Source organism: Nilaparvata lugens, chromosome 4, assembly GCF_014356525.2.
Source record: "Nilaparvata lugens isolate BPH chromosome 4, ASM1435652v1, whole genome shotgun sequence".
Classification (NCBI taxonomy): Eukaryota; Metazoa; Arthropoda; class Insecta; order Hemiptera; family Delphacidae; genus Nilaparvata; species Nilaparvata lugens.
In genome coordinates, this window is record NC_052507.1 from 53,117,095 (window position 1) to 53,136,640 (window position 19,546).

The following is a 19,546-nucleotide window of genomic DNA, read 5'->3' on the forward strand; positions in this document are numbered from 1 at the left end:
CACATGATTCCAGCTGGTTAATATAACAACTTTTACATCAACAAACTAATACGGGTTGAGATATCAATGTGCGGTACTCGCCATTTATTTTCTCTTGGAACTCTGTATCGAAATCATGTATCACATGACCACCTTCTCATCTCAAAAAATGAATTTGGATTCATATGAGGGTCAAAGATGTTAAAGCGACAGAGTAGTTTTTGAAGAGTAATTTTTCATTACAAATAGGATCCCCAATGAAACCTACTCTTAAATTATCCTTTTTAGGGAATTATTTAGCTGTTTGCATGATTTTTATCAACTCTGTATAATTAAAAGTAGCGGGTTTCAAAGATTACAATAAAACAGTTCTTGATCGAGTTCTCCAACCGAGGTGGTCGCTAATATAGTTACTGTACACTGAAGAGCTACTCTGCCACTAGACAACTGTCTACACTAAACAGCTTACCTTGATCTCTAATATTGTTAATGTTTTTTAATGTTTCGGCCGACAGCACCTGAGACAGCTGGGAGTGGTGGGCAAGTTCGTGGAGTTCTTCGGGCCGGGAGTGGCCGAGCTGTCCATCGCCGATCGTGCGACAATCAGTAACATGTGTCCCGAGTATGGAGCCACCATCGGCTTCTTCCCGGTCGACAGCAACAGTTTGGAGTATTTGCGACAGACTAGTAAGTGTTGTAAATGTATTGGCTGATGGGTGAGTTATTGAAACTTACATTCAGTATTCAAGTGTGTCTTCATCTAAGACATCAAGACTTCTAAGCACTAATAATAGAGAGGATAATGTTACAAGTAAATTCAAAGGTCCGATTACACAAAAGCCTGTAAAATGTTAACACAAAATCCTATTAGAGAACCGTCGAACCGGCTAACTTGGGACAGTAGTCTAACTTGGGACAGTTTAACCCCCTTTCCTCCAATTCCAACTTACCAGCTGTCTGTGCAATTCATTCCGAGTTCTGGCATTGTGGATTTGTTGGGAACACATAATTGAAAATATTTAATAACGTTTTGAACATCTAATTAACAACTAAGATACTTTTTTAACAGTCATAACAATCTACTATCACTAACCTAGAAATTGAGCCTTTAATAACTTCTATTGTGAACACTCAATTATTAAACACAATTATTTTATCTATTATACAATTATTTTACAGTTAAAGTATTTTTATTATTCAAAATCTAATGTCACAAGTTAGCCTTCAACCACTCAATTGTCTTATTTCAGGCAAATTATATTGGTGTCCCAAGTTACCCGCAGAGGTTGGGTATATATTTTTTTATGTATAAAAAATTTTTTTTTTATATATATATATATAAAACACCATATTTTTTCAGAACCGTTTGGAATAATAATGAAATCGAATGTATATATTTGAAGTATTATTAAAGACCTAAGTTTTGAGCACAAGAGAAATAAACTATTAAAATAATAATGGAACTGAATTTCAAGTCAAAGTTGAAAACTGTCCCAAGTTCGCCGGTTTGACGGAAGCTTTATTTTCAAAAAAGTCTTATCTGATTGGTTCTTGTGGCATTTAATCATGATTAGAATTCAAACAGACTTGTGCAATCGGGCCAAAGTGTCCCCCTGCACTCAGGGACAATTGTGACGTCAACTAGACGTTAGTAGTGGCAATATGCCATCACACGGGACATTCGCAGCTTCCGAACACCTTCTCACAGGGACAATAGATTGAATTTTAGTAGCCACCACTAATGGCCACGTCTTGTGGGAGCCTCTATTGTGTCTGTGAGCTGCGAGCTTCAGAGTTCAAAACAGGAGTAAACTTTTTGAAAGTAAGTTTGGAAATTCACTATTCTTATTGAGAATAAGGCTCTTGTTGATTGAGCTATGTGAAATTGTTTGGTTTAAGGTGTTGGAAGAGCCATGCAGTTTCTTTGCAAAATAATATCTTGCAGCTTTTTTGCACTCTGAAACTGAGCTAAAGTTCTTATATAGTCCTATTTTGTTCCATTCACATTCTAAACATACTTATGCCGTGGTATTGAGGGAGTTTTTGTTAAACAGAATAAAACTATTAGACGTATTGTTGGTCTGAAAAATAAAGCTTGTTGACAAGTCAGAAATTGTATTTATGTACCTATTTATATATAAACGAATTTATTTTATTTTGCTTCAGAATTGTATCTAGAGTGAAATGAAATATTCTACCTTATGAGTTCCCTGAACTGACAAAATTTAGAACATGATTGTATTAAAGTTGTAATTCTCTTTCATCTTGTACGAAAAGTTGACAAAAAATCCTGACCTTATATTGTCTCATATCCAAGGTAATGTTTCAATTAGCACCACCTTCATGAATCAATATTGTATTGTGGAGAATTTAATCTTTTTTTATCTCAAATTTGATCATTTTTAAAACTCAACAAATATTTTGATCGATACTCATTTTTAGCATAAGTCTCTCAGGTTTCATAACGTTCTTCAGCACGATATTTATAGAATTTTGAACATTTTTATTTTGGAAACGTTCTAGATTTGTATTCCCTTTTGAATTTTTGAAATAATTGATTTAAAATATTGATTCACTCCGAAAATAGATAAGTCTATCCCATTTTCTCCATAACTCAACTAATAACTGAACTGATGATTTTTACTCAATTCAAATATTCTTCTTTTATAGTTATTTGTAATGCTACAACCTAATCCAACTGAAAATCTCATTTAAATCCTCTTGCATACAGACAGATCAGAGATGAAAATCCAGTGTGTGGAGACTTATTTGCGAGCGACGAAGATGCTGCGCAACTTTGCCGACTCGAGCGAGGACCCCACCTTCTCCGAGGTGGTGACCCTTGACCTGAGCACAGTCGTGTCGTGTGTGTCGGGCCCCAAGCGCCCTCAGGACAAGGTCGCCGTAAGCGAGATGAAGACGGACTTCGTCGGATGTTTGACTAACAAGGTACGACGTACAAGTTACTGTCTTAAGGCTCCTTCATACGTCAGCAGGTCTGTAGGCTAAGGGTGTGATCACATTGAATACGTATATAAGTGCAAGTGCAAGTTGGTTATGCTTATGCACGATCAAGCGTGCAGATGAGACACAAAATCTGGAAAGAGTAATAGGAACAATAACAGTGAACGCTTGCACTTGTTGGTTGCGTTCAGTGTAAGCAGCTACATGCAAGTCACAACATGTTTTAAATTACACACTCTTCAAATTTCGATTCTTCAGATGCATGATATACGCATGCTTGCACATATACGCATTCAATGTGATGACACACTAACGTGTGCACTAAACCATAAGTAGCCCATAGTACCAAATTTCATGATTTCCGCCTCCAGTCCGTAGGTTAGAACCTGATTGCTATCAGACTAAAGCCATAGAGAAACAATAGCGTAAGTAGATATCCCATGGTAAAGGGCGTTTATGTCGCAACTTTTACTGTTATCTCAAGCCGATTACTGTCGATTATTGTCAATTTTTACTGTTTTGACCGGGTAAGAGTGTATGAACGGCACAATATAAGAGACAACCGGCGTCATAAAGCTTCACGGGAAAGAACTACGTGGACTATCAGCTTGAGATAACAGTAAAAGTTGCGACATAAACGCTCTATGCCATGGGATGTCTACTTATGCTATTGTTTCTCTATGCTAAAGCCTGATCTCTTAAGATCATGAGATCAACTCAGGAATACCTCTAACAAATTTCATATTTTCGCCTTGAGATCAGTCAGCCGGCCTGTAGTCCAATATTTTGAATTTGATGTGTGTTAAATTGCGTCCAAATTTGCTCATTTGTTGTCCGACAGAGGGCAGATCAGAAGATGCTCATAGCGAATAGGATTAATCTGTGTTGGTCTCATGGTTTGGTTCACACGTTAGAGATCAGCCTCACGGATTAGTCTAAAAGCCGATTTGTAGGTGCGACGGGACCTATAGACCAGTCATTAATGCAACGTTTCGCCGCAATTCTGAAATAGCTGACCTGCAAAAAGCACACAAAGTATTGCACGCCTGCATCGAAAGTGATTGGCACCAACTACAGTTATTATAAATAATTAGCCTATAGATAGAATAAAATCAATAAACAATCAACTGTTTTATAAATTAATAGTAACTGTAGCATCAACCTTTCGGTTTTCGACAGAACAGCCAAAAATGTCCGATGAAACGTAACGTCGGTGGCTGGCCTTAGTTATTTGTTTAGAAATAACAGAGGTCAGAACACTAGGAATCGGATCCTACTGTTGGCCTCGTGACGCGTAATATTATAAATAGTACAACTAGGCAGAGTATTTTTCTTGTGCAAGACACAAATAAACATCTGCAGTAAGGAAAGTTATAAATTGAAGGTGGAACAAACTTGAGATTAACCACTTTAGCCTGCTTGTTCAAAACTGAATACTGTCAATACTCCAACATCAACTCTGATTGAAACTCTTCTCTGTGTGAATAATATAGTTTAATTGAATCGATAAATACCATACTTTGGTGGTATCATATTATACACCGAAGAGGTTTGCACGTTTGATTTCATATTACGTGCCCATTTATGCACCGAAACTTTTTTAAATTTTACACAGTTTACAAAGTAGGTTCTAAAAATAATCTGGGAAACTTTCAACACCCCAACCTTCGTAGATACAAAATGGCGGCATATTGAAAAACGATACTTTAAAAACATTAAAAAGGGTTTTTTGGTTTTATAAAATATTTTAATTGTTGCACTTTAGGGCAATATAATTTTTGAATAAAAAAAACTAGAACAAGGCCTAATGAAAAAGCTTAAAAGTCCAGAATTATTAAAATTGAAACCCATCCATAGCAATACACTGACGACAGCGCTTAAGAAATGATTCGAAAGCTCTTACAAAGAAACTCCGCGGTATCCGGAGAAGCTCCTCTTCTATTGTTCGTTTTAGTTCCACATCATTATTGAATTTATGGGTATAAACTTTTTCCTTCAAGTAACCCCATATGAAGAAATCACTAACAATTAGCCTAAATCTGGTAATCGGGGTGGCCAATCCAAAAAATCACTTCCACGACCAATCCAACGGCTATGAAGTTTGTCATTTAGTAATTGCTTGACATGATTTGCAAAATGAGGTGGAACACCATCTTGTTGGAAGGTTGCTTGATTCATTTCTGGTACCATCAAATGAGGTAAGACTACCACAACGTTGTAAACAAATCAGATAACTCATGAAAGTAGTAAGCAAATTGGTAAAATTTTCAATATGCCGCCATTGTTTCTACGAAGGTTACGGAGCTAAAATTTTCCCAGAATATTTTCAGAACCTACTTTGTAAACTGTGTAAAATTGAAAAAAATTCGGTGCAAGAATGGACACGTAATATAAAATTGAACGTGGGTAAATCTCTTCGTGGGACACGGTGTATTTTCACCTCATTTCCACGATTGTCTGGCGTTTGTACAACCCTCTGTTCACTATTCGCCTCATCTGTGCTCTGAATCTTCATTAATTAATTTAATATCCAATGTGTAAAGAATTTTTATTGTGTGGTCGTCCGGTAGTCAGTTGATTGTAAATGACAGGGCTTCTAAATTTTTATAAAACAAGTCACCGTTGATGAAAACTAGTTTGATCATTCATCTGAAACTTTCATTGTTATATGTGCTTGTATGCATAAATTATAGAAACTAAAATTACTTATCTAAAGGATTCTCAAACACGTCATAAATAAGAACTTCCCTTGTGCTATTTGAATTCATAGGCATATTATTCTATTTTCATGTCATGTAGAAGCTTGGGGCAAAAATTTTAGATAACTGGATATTCTCAAATATAAGGTATCTACAAAATATATTCTACCTGAGTTTGAAAATCATAAGTAACGCCCGAAGGATCTTGTAACCTTGTAACAGGAAATTATCATTGTGTCAACAATTCAGCTTGACTAAAAATAAAACTTGTTCCCATCAAAATCTAGTTCAGATACTGCATACTTTCTCCAAGTTGAATGTTGAATGTATTTAGTGTGCGAGAGGATTGTTTATATGTTTCTATAATATCACTATCTATAGTAGCTTTGCTGTTATTTATATTACTTTGTACAACATTCTAATGTAGACACCGTTCTCTTGATGCTATTCAACTAATGTCATCAACTATATCGTCATATTCATGATATGCTTCTCTTGATAGGTATGTCATAGATAAAGCTATCTAGTAAAAATCAGTGACTCATCTTGAGGTATTTTGGTTGTGAACAACATGATAATTCAACTAGATAAGATGCTAATAACTCACTGTTAAAATTACAAACCGGTATCAGATTCATTGCTCCATGCCGGCTGATGGATCAACTACCTACAGATAACATATAATTGTGAGAATGTTGATATCTGAAATGGATGACTCATTGTTTTGAGCAATCCAATTCAATGATAAATATTGTAATACATCTTAAGACACATATTAAGCAATATCAGCAACTTGAGTAAACATTCTCTTATGTAAATAATACTAGACAGTTTTTATTGCAAATCAAAGACTCTGATATTTTCATTTGATATCGACAAAAACGATTAATTGAAATTGATTTCCTAATCAGTTCATATTGACCCTTGAAAGCCCATAAAAAGATAAGTAAACGAGTACCCTACCGCAATAGTTGAATAATTAAAGAAAAAAAATATACGTTGTAGGTAATCAATCCCATTCAGGTTTGAATAAATTGTTATTGATGAATTCAATTTATGTACTCTTGATTTGTATCTGATTTGAGTTTATAGTTGTTGATCTTAAAAGTTTACATTCATTTATACTGGATAAATTTCACATTTATAAGATGCTTTATGAATGATCAACGAATTGTTGATAGGCTTTTAACTGGAAATGACTAAACTAAGAAGTTTACAACATTTTTCTCATTCTAACTAATCCTTAGATTAACGTTTTTAATAAGCAAAAGTAATTCAGTTAACCAGAATAAATTCATGTTTTTATGTAAAGTGTAAACTATCTAATAAATAATATTTAGTGATGTTGCAAATATCACCAATGGGCACATTGGTGTCAATAGTTGAAAGTTTACTACACAGAAATAACAAACAAATTTAACATAAATAATGAAACAGAAGAGAATATTGCTGCTGAAGAGGTCATCTTGAAGTTTCTTGATCGTGGTAGTTCGAAGACATTATACCACTTAGTTTACATATTCAACTAGCTTTACAATCTTATATCAATGTAAGAAGCTAGCTGAAAGTGCAAACAAAAGTGGCATCTTTACTTGAAGTTCTACGTTGACATTGAAGGTCTCACTGAAGTGTTCTTTGCCATGTTATTTTGGATGCAGTTTTGCCAGGGTGGCTAGTTGGCGGTAAGTGCCCGGTGATGCATTCAAATCCAACACCGACCGAACACTTACCATCAAAACCCACCAGCATTCGTCGCCGCCATATTGCAATTTTGTTGAAAAATAAAAAATATCTCAAGCTGATCCTTGTTGAATTGTGGAGCAATGACTTGATTGTACATGAAAACTTAATGCTTTGTATAACTAAGTCAAGTAATATTGTATGGCTAATTGAATTAAACTAAATCTAAATAGACTAATTAGATATCATTAGACTAATAAATTGAATCTTGCCCTGAGTAAATATTCATAAAATAAATGATCAGTTCGTGAAACATTTGTGAACTATTTAAATAACAAGCAAAACTAAAGCTGCGTTTACACCAAAGTTATTAGCAAAATGTTAATAACTTAATCCTTATAGATTCTATTAGATTGAATATAACTTATCATACACATAATCAACATATGTGTTCAGTCAACTTCCGTTCAATCTAATAGAATCAATAAGGATTAAGTTATCAACATTTCGTTAATAACTTCTGTGTAACCCCAGCTTTAGATATCTAAGATAAGATCTATCATAATCAATACTCATATTAAAAACTATTAATTTAATATAATTAACATTTATGATAATATTTAACCTAAATAAAATATAATATTGTATTGAATAAACATAAGGGTGAATGTCAAAATTCCTCTATTGATTACTGATAATGGAACATAAGAACTTAATATAAATAAGAAAACTTGAAAGTATAAAGTATAATTAGAAAATTATAAATTAATTATGTCAAAAAATGATCAACAACTTCTCCAGAGCCTGTCGAGTGTCTTGTTTCAGTTTCAAATTTATACTTGCTTAAATATTCAACAGTCTATACTCTCTCAAATATTCAAAAGCCTATGATATTTTCAAGAAATAATATTAGGCTATCACATTATACAATAACAATTTTATGTGATACGCTGTTATCTGTCTTAATGAATATGGCAATTATTTCCCTAGCAAAGAATATGATTGAAACATACAACAGTCCAAATTTCATACAAATTAAACAGTTTACTTGATGAAACACTTACAGAAAGTTTTTCAATGATATTCTTGTCATGAGATTAACAAATCTAATCTATATAATTTTATTGTAAATGTATCCACAAAATTGACTTAGAATATTGTCTTGTTAACAAAATATATTTTTTAAAATATTAAAACATTTTTTTATCCGTAATGAATATACTCAGCCAATCTACATTTTAATCTGAATACTACCCTCTATAAACTAGGCTAATACGTATTACAATTTTTTTGAATCTACCAATAAAATTTTAGGAATTGTATACTAGCTTATAACAACTGCAGTCTTCTTTTGAATGTCTTTCACTCTTCCAGAAGATTGTTAACGTCACTCTTTATCGGTAATCAAGCTTTAACGCATTTGTAAACCACGCTAAAGCTCAATTATCCAATTAGAGTAAAGCTCATTTATTGGCGTTTCCTTGGTGATTCCTGACGCGACATTATACAGTAAAGGTGGTTCGGAACCCACCTAAAGCTGTAGATCCACAAATCATGTACAAGTCCAGAGATTTTGGGCAATAAAAGTTTATCATTCTAAAAGTCCTATCATTTCTACTCATTTTATAACGTGATTCTCACTATAGTAACTCGAATAATCACATTAACCAGGAACATTATAGTAACTTATATTAGCTATGGTCTATTTCGTTTCGAATGTCCTCCATTCTTCCAGAAGATTGTAAGCCATCACATTTATTGGTAATGGAGCTTTAACGTATTTGTAATCAGCGCCAAAGCTCAATTATCCAATTAGAGTGAGGCTCATTCATTGCCGCTTCCACGATTCCGTGATGATTCCTGAAGCTAAATTAAGCTTCATTAATAGTGGTTCGGAACCTTCCGAAAGCCGTAGATCCACAAATATCTTGAAATAATACTCTCCTTTAATCATGCAGAAGTTTGGAGATTGTGGGCATCACCCTAACAAAAGTTTATAAAGTGAGAGTCATGTTTCAAAGTCAGTATTTTATTAACTGGTTTGCAATCCTCGCCTGCCATTAGTCAGCAAAAGATAGCTCTACCCTTTTCCAACTTTGCACTGTTTGCAAATTTTTTGTAGGTTATGAAGAAATACAACTACCAGAATATTCTATCAAGTACGATGATTCGTTATTAAATCATAAAAAATATATATTATGTTCTTGGTGAATATTGAAATATAATTATTAAACATCATTAGTAAGAATCAACAATAATTGATCAAGATGTTATATATTCCGGGATGACTTGGATCACACTATAAGGCGGTGTCAAAATAAACAATGCTAATATGCCGTCCTATCATTTAAACTGACTTCATAATGTGAATCTCATTATAGTAACTAGAATAATCACATTATAAGGAACATTATAGTGGCTTATATTAGATAAATAAAAAGATTAACCTGAGTACCCTTTTGAATTATTTTGACATGCTTCAGCTACTAATGCCAGTTTCAAGTCTTGAATTATTTTGACATGTTTCAGCTACTAATGCCATTTTCAAGTCTTGAATTATTTTGAAATAAATGGTACTCAGGTTTATATTTTTATTTATATTGAAAGTAGCCCTAAAGAAAAAAGACAATAGAATAGCTTATATTAGCTATGGTCTGTTTTCGAATGTCCTCCATTTTTCCAGAAGATTGGAAGCCATCACTCCTTATTGGTAATCAAGCTTTAACGTATTTGTAGTCAGCGCCAAAGCTCAATTATCCAATTAGAGTGAGGCTCATTCATTGCCGCTTCCATGATTGTCCTTGGTGATTCCTGATGCTGAATTATACAATAATAGTGGTTCGGAACCTTTCTAAAGCCGTTGATCCATTAATATCTTATTTTATATTAGGTATCAGTTATTCCTGGATGAATTGTACCACAGCTATCTACTATAGAAGTTAGTGTAAAAAGAAACAATGCAACTATGCTATCTTACCATATCCACTGACTAAAGAACGTGAATCTCTTCATAGTAGCTAGAAAAAGTAAATTCGTATGGCTTTTGTTGGTGGGGAGTCCCTTGCGGGAAGGTCCCACCGCCTGAATATATAATTTAAGCCGTCAATGGGCCTTACGACTGTCATACTTCAGCCGGGACCGACAGTTTAACGTGCCCGATAACCCGATAACACGGGAGTGATCTGGTTAAAAAACTTTTGGTATTGAGAGGGTTTGAACCCGGGATCTCTATGCTGCTACGCAGGCACTCTATCCACTAGACCACGGATCACTCCATAGTAGCTAGAATAATCACATTAACCAGGAACATTATAGTAACTTATATTAGCTATGGTCTATTTCGAATGTCTTCCATTCTTCCAGAAGATTGTAAGCCATCACTCTTTATTGGTAATTAAGCTTTAACGTATTTGTAATCAGCGCCAAAGCTCAATTATCCAATTAGAGTGAGGCTCATTCGTTGCAGTTTCCACGATTCCGCGATGATTCCTGAAGCTAAATTATTCAGTAATGGTGGTTCGGAACCCACCTAAAGCCGTAGATTCACAAATATCTTAGCTTCATACTTTCCACTACGCATCCTCAGTCTGATACTTGTCGTCATCAACCTTAGTATGACCCAGCTAAATTTCTATTTACAGTTGGAAGTTGCATTTGTTCAAATGCTAATAATAATATTATTGAACGTAAATCCAAATTTAAATGCTGTGTTCCACCCCGAACAACTATGCTACTTCAATTATTGATTACAGGAATAACAGACAGAAGGAAATTTGATAATACTGCTATATAAAAATCATTCCGGGAATTTAACCCGGTGTCACCTCCTAATTGCTAGTCAGGCATGCTTTAACCAATTGCATCAAACCAACAATCTCCGGATAGCAACGCTCAATATTTATACTAAGCCATAGGTTGCCAGCCAGTCTAGCTATAGTTGGAAATTATTTATTTATATTTATATAACAATTATTTATCCATTCTTCTTTTTCACTAATTGATAAAAGTTATTATAAAAATAAAAAAATTGTGAAAAATTAAAATTATTAAAAAAAAATGATTTATTAGAATTTGAACAAATGTAATTTCTCATTAATTTCCAACCGTAGACTGGCTGGCTGCTATGGCCTTAGTATAAAATGAGCACTGCTATCCGGAGATAATCAGTTTGGTGTAATTGGTTAAAGCTAACAGGTACAACCGGGCACGATTCCCGGACTGGCAAATAATTCTTTGTAGTAGTAGCAGCTCTCATCGAATTTTCTTCTAGATGTTTACACTGTGGTCAATATTTGCATTAGCAGAATTCTTCGAGGTAGATAATAATAATTGAAGTTCTATTTCTCACATGCAATGACAATATGAATTTCAAACCTTAAATCATAGAGAAACTTTTTTGGATATCAATTTTGCATCATTCAATTAGGATTTCATTTTTGACAAGTGACTTCATAATTATGTTGTGTTGGTAGTTAATTTGGTTGATTGACTTATATAATATCATTATTCATTATAACTGTATTTACAATGATAAACTCTCATATTATTCACTTATATATTACATATTCTACAGAGAGGAATATATATTTCTATTACTTCGATTTATTTGATTATAGAGTAATGTACAATTATTGGAAATGACAGATAAATTAAATTCTATCTCGAAAATATTATTCTAGATTTAATAATAAATTTTAATAATTATTGAAAGTGGATATTTTGGTTAATTATATTTGTACATAGTCTACAAACAATTTGGCAACGGCGTGAGAATGGTAGAGGGGTAGAGCTATCAGCTTTGTGTAATGACATTCAATCTCAATTCAGTCTCACTATACATAATACTCATTACTTACTATGGAAATATTAAAACTTAACATATAACAGTAATTTTCAATAATTCTTTGTCCTCATATTGCCGATTTTGAGTTCCACATTCTCTCAATTGAAAAGGATTCAACATAAAGAATAAATTCTTGAATCGTGTTAAGCTAATACAACTGGTGAACGAGAACTTATTTTAACGGCAGTCAAAGCTTTAACGGTGGTTAAGCCTTGAGTTGATCTTGAAGATTATCTACTCTCACATTTACTTTTTTAAGAAAGCTTTAACACTGATTAAATTTGTCAAAGCTCAATTAAACCAGCAAGCGGGAGGTAGTGGTGATGATTGTGTAAAGCTAATAAAACTGGTAAACGAGAACTTATTTTAACGGCAGACAAAACTTTAACGATGGTTAAGCCTTGAGTTGATCTTGAAGATTATCTACTCTCACATTTACTTTTTTAAGAAAGCTTTAACACTGATTAAATTTGTCAAAGCTCAATTAAACCAGCAAGCGGGAGGTAGTGGTGATGATTGTGTAAAGCTAATAAAACTGGTAAACGAGAACTTATTTTAACGGCAGACAAAGCTTCAACAATAGTTAAGCCTTGAGTTGATCTTGAAGATTATCTACTCTCACATTTACCGTTTTAAAAAAGCTTTAACACTGATTAAATTTGTCAAAGCTCAATTAAACCAGCAAGCGGGAGGTAGTGGTGATGATCTTCGGTTAGCAAACCGACAAAGTTCTAACGGCGGTCAAGTCGTCGTGCTGATCTTGAAGGTTTTCTACTCTCACACTTGCTCTTTTATAAAAAGCTTTAACATTGATCAAAGTCTGTTAAAGCTGATTAAAAAAGCAAGCGGGACAGCGGGCAAGTAGTCGTGCTGATCTTGAAGGTTTTCTACTCTCACACTTACTTTTTTATGAAAAGCTTTAACATTCATAAAGTCTGTTAAAGCTAATTAAAAAAGCAAGCGGGACAGTTGTTGATCTCGGGTGCCGGTCCTTGTTGCCAATCATGACGTTTTACTATGCTAATCTCACTAGATTTTACATTTTTTACAATTTTAATAGTTATCAATGAATATTATTGTACAGTAACGTTTAGCAGATGAATCAATCAATAAATAAAGCTGCGTTTACACCAAAGTCTTATTAACAAAATGTTTATTTTTCCGTCCTTATAGATTCTATTAGATTGAACGGAACTTGACAAACACATAATTATGTTCATCATGTGTATGATGAGTTATATTCAATCTAATAGAATCTATAAGGACGGAGAAATAAACATTTTATTAATAACTTTGGTGTGAACGCAGCTTTATGATTGTAAAATCTCTTTAATAACAATGTTTCACTAACACAAATGATAAAATCAGTAAAATACTGAAATTCTGTACCCTTATAGAATTTACCAATCTTTAGAATGAGAATGTATTAGTGAGTTTAAAAAATAAACAACTATTATTTCTGCCATCTGTAATATTCTCAGTGAAAACTTTTATACAAATCAAATAATTTTTCATTTCCATCTTCTATGCCCAATACAATAACAATTTGAGTTCTATTCTATATATTCCAACATATACGCATTCTAGTTTTTAACAAATATATAAAATTTGTAGTAATAATCAGTTTTAAATTTTGTGTTTAATAATAACCCCTAGTTTATTCCTAGTAACAATGCTCGTCCCAAATACTGGTTTCTAAAACACTTATTAATAACCTAGCTATAATAGTCTAGATTTTAATAAGAATCCTAGAAATTGGACTTAGGTCAATAATATTACAATAATATGGTGGGCCCAATAATATCTACGGTACAAATTAATTAAACTAGGTTTAAAATATATTAGATTCCAAACTACCTCAAAATTGTCTAAAAGTAATTAAACTTAGTTTAAACTAAATCAGATTGCACCTTCTGAACGTCGATTTGGCAACAACAGTTTTAGGCGATTCCCACCCGGTGCGATAATACAGTAGATAACTCGAACCGGGCTGAAATTACCTTAAACTGTTGAACATGTTTCGCTCCCACAAGTCAATACTGGACGAAAATAGGTCTTTGGATTTTTGACTGATAGTCACAGGAATTACGGCTGTGATATAGATTTATTCAAACTATTATATGCACACCAGTAGTTCCTTGGACCAACAGCCATGATTTGAGGAAATACATTAGAAATATCTCGTTCGAAATTGGAAAAAATTAAACATGACGAAAATTTGTGACCGTAATTAGCGAGTATTAGGTCTAGTCACGCAAATTGATAAACTCGTGTAATAGAACAATACCCGCTAACTATTGGCACATTGATTGTTGATTTTTCCCAGAATTCTTCATAAAATATTTTCTCTCCTGCCAATATTTTTATTCTATGAAGCTAAATGTATTTTTCTAATGTAATACAAATCATTTTTACTTCAACACTTAAATTTTAAACAATAAGTTTTAAATTTTAAAACGAGTAAAATTTATTCAAATTCGGTTATATCCAGGCTCCTAATCCATAATATTAAAAATAATACAGCAAATTATTTATTATTAATGTACTAGATTACACGTTTCACATGAATGAAACGACAAAAACTACTGTTTGTTTCGCAATTACAAAATTATATTTAAAAATAATATTTCAGGTAGTTCACGATTGTATTCATGATACTGTAATTTTTAATATTGAGTAAATTTCATGTAACAAAACAAATTACAATATAAAATAATAATTAATGTTCACTCAATAGTTGAATCCTATAAGAGATTTGTGTAAACATACGGTTTTTACAAAACAGTTTAGCGGCCAACTGCTTGGACTAGATTCCTAGATAAGTGTATTCAAATACATCATCTATGCCCTCTTAATTGTAAGGCTATAACAGAATTTAAGAAATCGATTGGCGCTCAGCCTGTATAAAAGCATTAACAATGATTTTTTAATTATCCAATTCAATATAGGCCTTATTATAATAAAAATCGAACTAGGCCTACATCAATAAATTTAAGTTATTAATTGTGTTAGTAATTTTATGTACATAAGTAGTAATAGTTCAGCTATTTACCAATCACAATGAATTCCAAGAAACATAACGGAAGCAACTCAACAACAAGTTATGTTCCAGCTTATTCTAATATCTAAACTCATCAAAGTGAACTGACTTACTATCAAAGAGCTCTGGTCTTATCCCTTATCTAATCGCATTTCTTGATAACTTCAAAACTATCTAATTCACATTCAACTTGAATAAGCGAAAATGTTAAAGTGAAATCTTCTGTTATACCAATAACATTTTAAATTAATCAGTCACTAATTTTATAACCTATCTAATTATATATTAATGATAATCATATCATTTAAATTGTTATTGAAATTTTTATTTTTAAACCATTGACATGATGCAAATTGAAATCCAATTGAATATAAAACTTAACATATCTTATAACTTAGCATAGAAAATTTTGTCAAAAAGAATTTCTTAATTTGAATATACATGCAACTATTACTATGAATCATATCACTAAAATTTGTGAATCAGAAAATTATTCAATCATCTAATCCAGGTTATTTGTCTGAATTCATAATCTCCAATATATTGAAATTCCAAACAAAAAGTGTTCAGATGATGGACAAACTAATAAAACTTATGAACCACATCTTTAAATTTTTCCAAATCCAACTAAATTATTGTGGAAGTTCATTTCAAAATAAAAATTGGGCCTAAAAAATCAGGCCTACCAGACCTGATTGGATTGATTTAATAGGATTTGAAGCTCAATACTATGAAATGTATTGAAAAACTAAAAACGGTATTTCCATCAAATTGGACTGTTCTTGTAATGTTGTAATAAAATGATATGTACTAATCTACATGAGAATTTACTATTTGTTAAATTCAATAATAATTTTGAATGGAAAATCAACACTTTTAAATATAAATCAAAAGTGTATCATCTTTACGATTAAGAATTTAATCCCCAACCTATGCAATTAAATAGTTAATCCAACTTATTAAATCATGAATATCAACAATCAGAAAATTATATTTCAAAACTAATCCCAATTAAAAATTAATATTATAAATACAACATTTCAAAGCAATTACACATAAGAATCCAAAAACGTTATTCTAAAACTTCCTAACTAGATTCCGTAATGAGTTATTATAATAATAACTTTATTCCTGTAAAAGATTGGTTAGTTTCAAAAAGAGATTCATCCTACCTTTCATTGAAGTTGTGCGATGTGGAGTCACCTCCCCCTGCCCCTTCCTTATTTGGTTTCTCTATCATGTTGATGACTAATTCTACAGAGTATAGGTACATCAGTGATGTTGTAAAGAATCACAACCCGTATCTATCAATGAATCGTTTAGTAAATCACATAAATCTACTTTTGAAATGACTCAACTTTAAACTTATTCGGCTCAAAAATAGAAACTCTGCAAAATCATTAAACTCTTTCAGGAAACTAGGAAATTAGAAAATTATAAATGAACTTTCATGCTTTAAATTGAATTTAAACCTTATTCAAGATGAATTAACACTTCTTCAAATAAAACTTGAGAAAATAATTATTGAAATCCGAATCAATTGAAATTATAAATATTGATTTACTGTATGTAAATGTGAACCATAAAGTTACAATCTTACTTTAATAGTGCAATTCATTTAAAATGTAACAAAAATAAGATTTAGCAAGTCCACACAGTATTCTCTACACACTTTCAAGTTAATGACAGTACGGTAACACACTGTCAAGTAATATGAATGTATGGAGAATACAGTGTGGATTTGAGACATCTTAACTTGCTGTTAAATGAATATTACTATTAGTTAATTATTAACTTTGGGGCTATTCATTTACAGTATTTGAATTTGACTAATGACAAGTAATAATAATTGTTCTATGACATCACTAATGTACTCTACATAATGACACACTAAGTCGCTAGAATCACTCAGAACCGCGGGGCTCTTACCCTAGACCAGAGGAGGTCTTCACCGCTCAAAGCCCGAACCACAACTGACAAAATCGAGGTCCGTTTCTTCCTGAGGTGCACTTTCTCCCTTGGCGAGGCGAGTGGTGGGGAAAAGCGCCGGCCTATAGGAGCGCTCGCTCTGTGGCTGGCTCGGCCAATAGGAAGCGTTGCTCCGTTCCCGCCACCACGCCAATCCCTGTTGTGGGTTTGAAACGGTTTTCCCGTTGGCGGGTATTTTGAAAATGTTTGGTTTCTTTTATGAAGAATGTGAAGTTTTAGGAGGACTTTTAGAAGATTATGCAATTTTGGAACTTTATATTGCATTAATTTTGTATTTTTTTATTCCATGAATAATAAGACATTTTTTGTAGTTTAACATATTTGTAGGATTTAAATTGTAGAATTACTCCATAATTGAAATGGATTAATTATGTTGTAAACTTCACCATATCGCTGAGAGCTTGAATTATGCTGGGATATACATTAATAAAACTGTCATTATGTATTATTGTAAATAACTTTCCAGATTTCATAAAAATTGAAATTATATTGATGTTAACTAAGCTATTATGTAGTTATCTTAAATATTAGTGAGACATGTTTATTGATAGTCAATAACCAAAAGGGAAAGAATAAATTATGTTTCAAGGACGCTGCTTGTTATATGTGATATTAGAAACATGATCTGGAAAATGGTAGCATAATCGTTGAAAAGGATTATCCAAGTTCTAATTCAATATTTCTTCGTTTGACATAATTAATTAATTATTTTGGAATCTGAACATTACCCGAACTATTCAAACGTCAATTTGATTCTTCTATGATAGATTAAAAGTAATTCAATTCAGGATATACCTGTCTTTAGCAAACTGTGAACATGAAGATTCAAGCTCTCAGACCGATTCTTGAACAACCAATAGTAATGATTATCTTTGACATTATTGATTTTTATCCCAACTCCGTCTGTTGAAGGATTTTTTTATTTCATCTCTTGTACTGTAGATAAATCTTGAATTTCACTTTATGAATTTAGATCATACGAGCAATAATACAAGACTACTAATGTGAGAAAATACTACTATCAAAACCAATGCTTCATTCTTGGTTTCTTTTTCTACCCAACAGAACACAGCTTCATTGAATTACAACAGATTTAAAAACTTCAGGATCTTGCAGAGGTTTTATGAGGGCTGCTTTTCTATGTCTTATTTCATCTTCCAGTCATATTTTTAAATGCTTTTGAGTCTAGTTTTTGTCTGTACTAGTGGAATATAAGCCCACATTGGTTTAGATCTGCTTTAATAAACTCACCACGTTTCTGGTGGTTCGAAAGTCTCCTATATTAGGTCTCTGATTTTTTCATAGTCAGAAGTTTGAGGTAGTGTTCCGAACTGAAAAGTGTATCTTCTTTAACAATCATAATAATTTCACTACCTTCTTATTGAACAATTATTATTATCATCACTACTCTTGCACAAAAATGCAATCAAATTTAACCACCCTATTGTCTTAGATTCGTTGACTGGTTCTCCAGGCAACGCTTACGATAGATTGCATAATTTTACTGCGGTTAAATATTAAATTTGAATGGATTATTGTACAAATGGCCTTTTTTACTGACACCAGGGTGGGGAGTGGTCTGGAAAAGTCAGATAATTTCAAAGTTCTGGAAAGTTTAGGAAAAGTTCAAAATATGTTCATGTTTGAAAAAGTTCATGTTTAAAATAGCATGAAATACCTTGAAGATAAATAATTGAATTGTTGAGAGATTTTGAAGTTGTTTTGAGTTTTTTTTGAAGTTGAGAGCTCTTAGTTCTGATAGATCTGGAGTCAGTCTTTTCCTCAATGCAATATCTTGTTGACCATTGCATGTATCTCACTGCACCAGTTCTGCTTCTAAAGTAAATTTGTCGGCCAAGGAAATTTGTTTTAAAATCAGGGAATTTTCAAATCTCATTTCACTAGCTACCCGGTGCTAGTCTTCTAATTTATCATAAAACAATAACATTTTTTAATAACATTATATTTTCTTTGTAATGGGATTCACTTTAAACTGTCAGTCAGCATTGGTTGATTCAGATGCATTTATGTTATTAAACAAGTATATATAGATATAGGATCTATGTTAGTTATTAAAAGCGTATTACTTGAATGTATAATGGGAATGGAGATAAAGATATGAAGAGTCTATGATTATGAATTTAGATAAAGATATGAAGATAAGAATCATTAATGATTCGGGTGGAAATCTGGAAAGATAATTGGGCAAAATTTGAACAAATATTGGATGATTTGAATTTCTCTAAGGATAATCGAATAGATAATGAATGTTTAGAGGGATTAGTTGCAAGATATGAGAGATAAAAAATGAGTTATTCAATTTGATTTATAGTTAATTTGAACTATAGTTAG

General features: G+C 32.4%; 1 protein-coding gene across 2 annotated transcripts in view; it reads left to right on the plus strand.

Annotated features, from left to right (window-relative positions):
* The window catches only part of LOC111044390 (cytoplasmic aconitate hydratase), a 92,307-nt gene that overhangs the window by 14,559 nt on the left and 58,202 nt on the right, over window positions 1-19,546 (plus strand). For both annotated transcript variants that reach the window (XM_039425823.1, XM_039425822.1), the window contains exons 8-9: window positions 495-666; window positions 2,711-2,928. In XM_039425823.1, coding sequence (XP_039281757.1) covers window positions 495-666; window positions 2,711-2,928 — 390 coding nt within the window. The remainder of the gene's footprint in view (window positions 1-494; window positions 667-2,710; window positions 2,929-19,546) is intronic.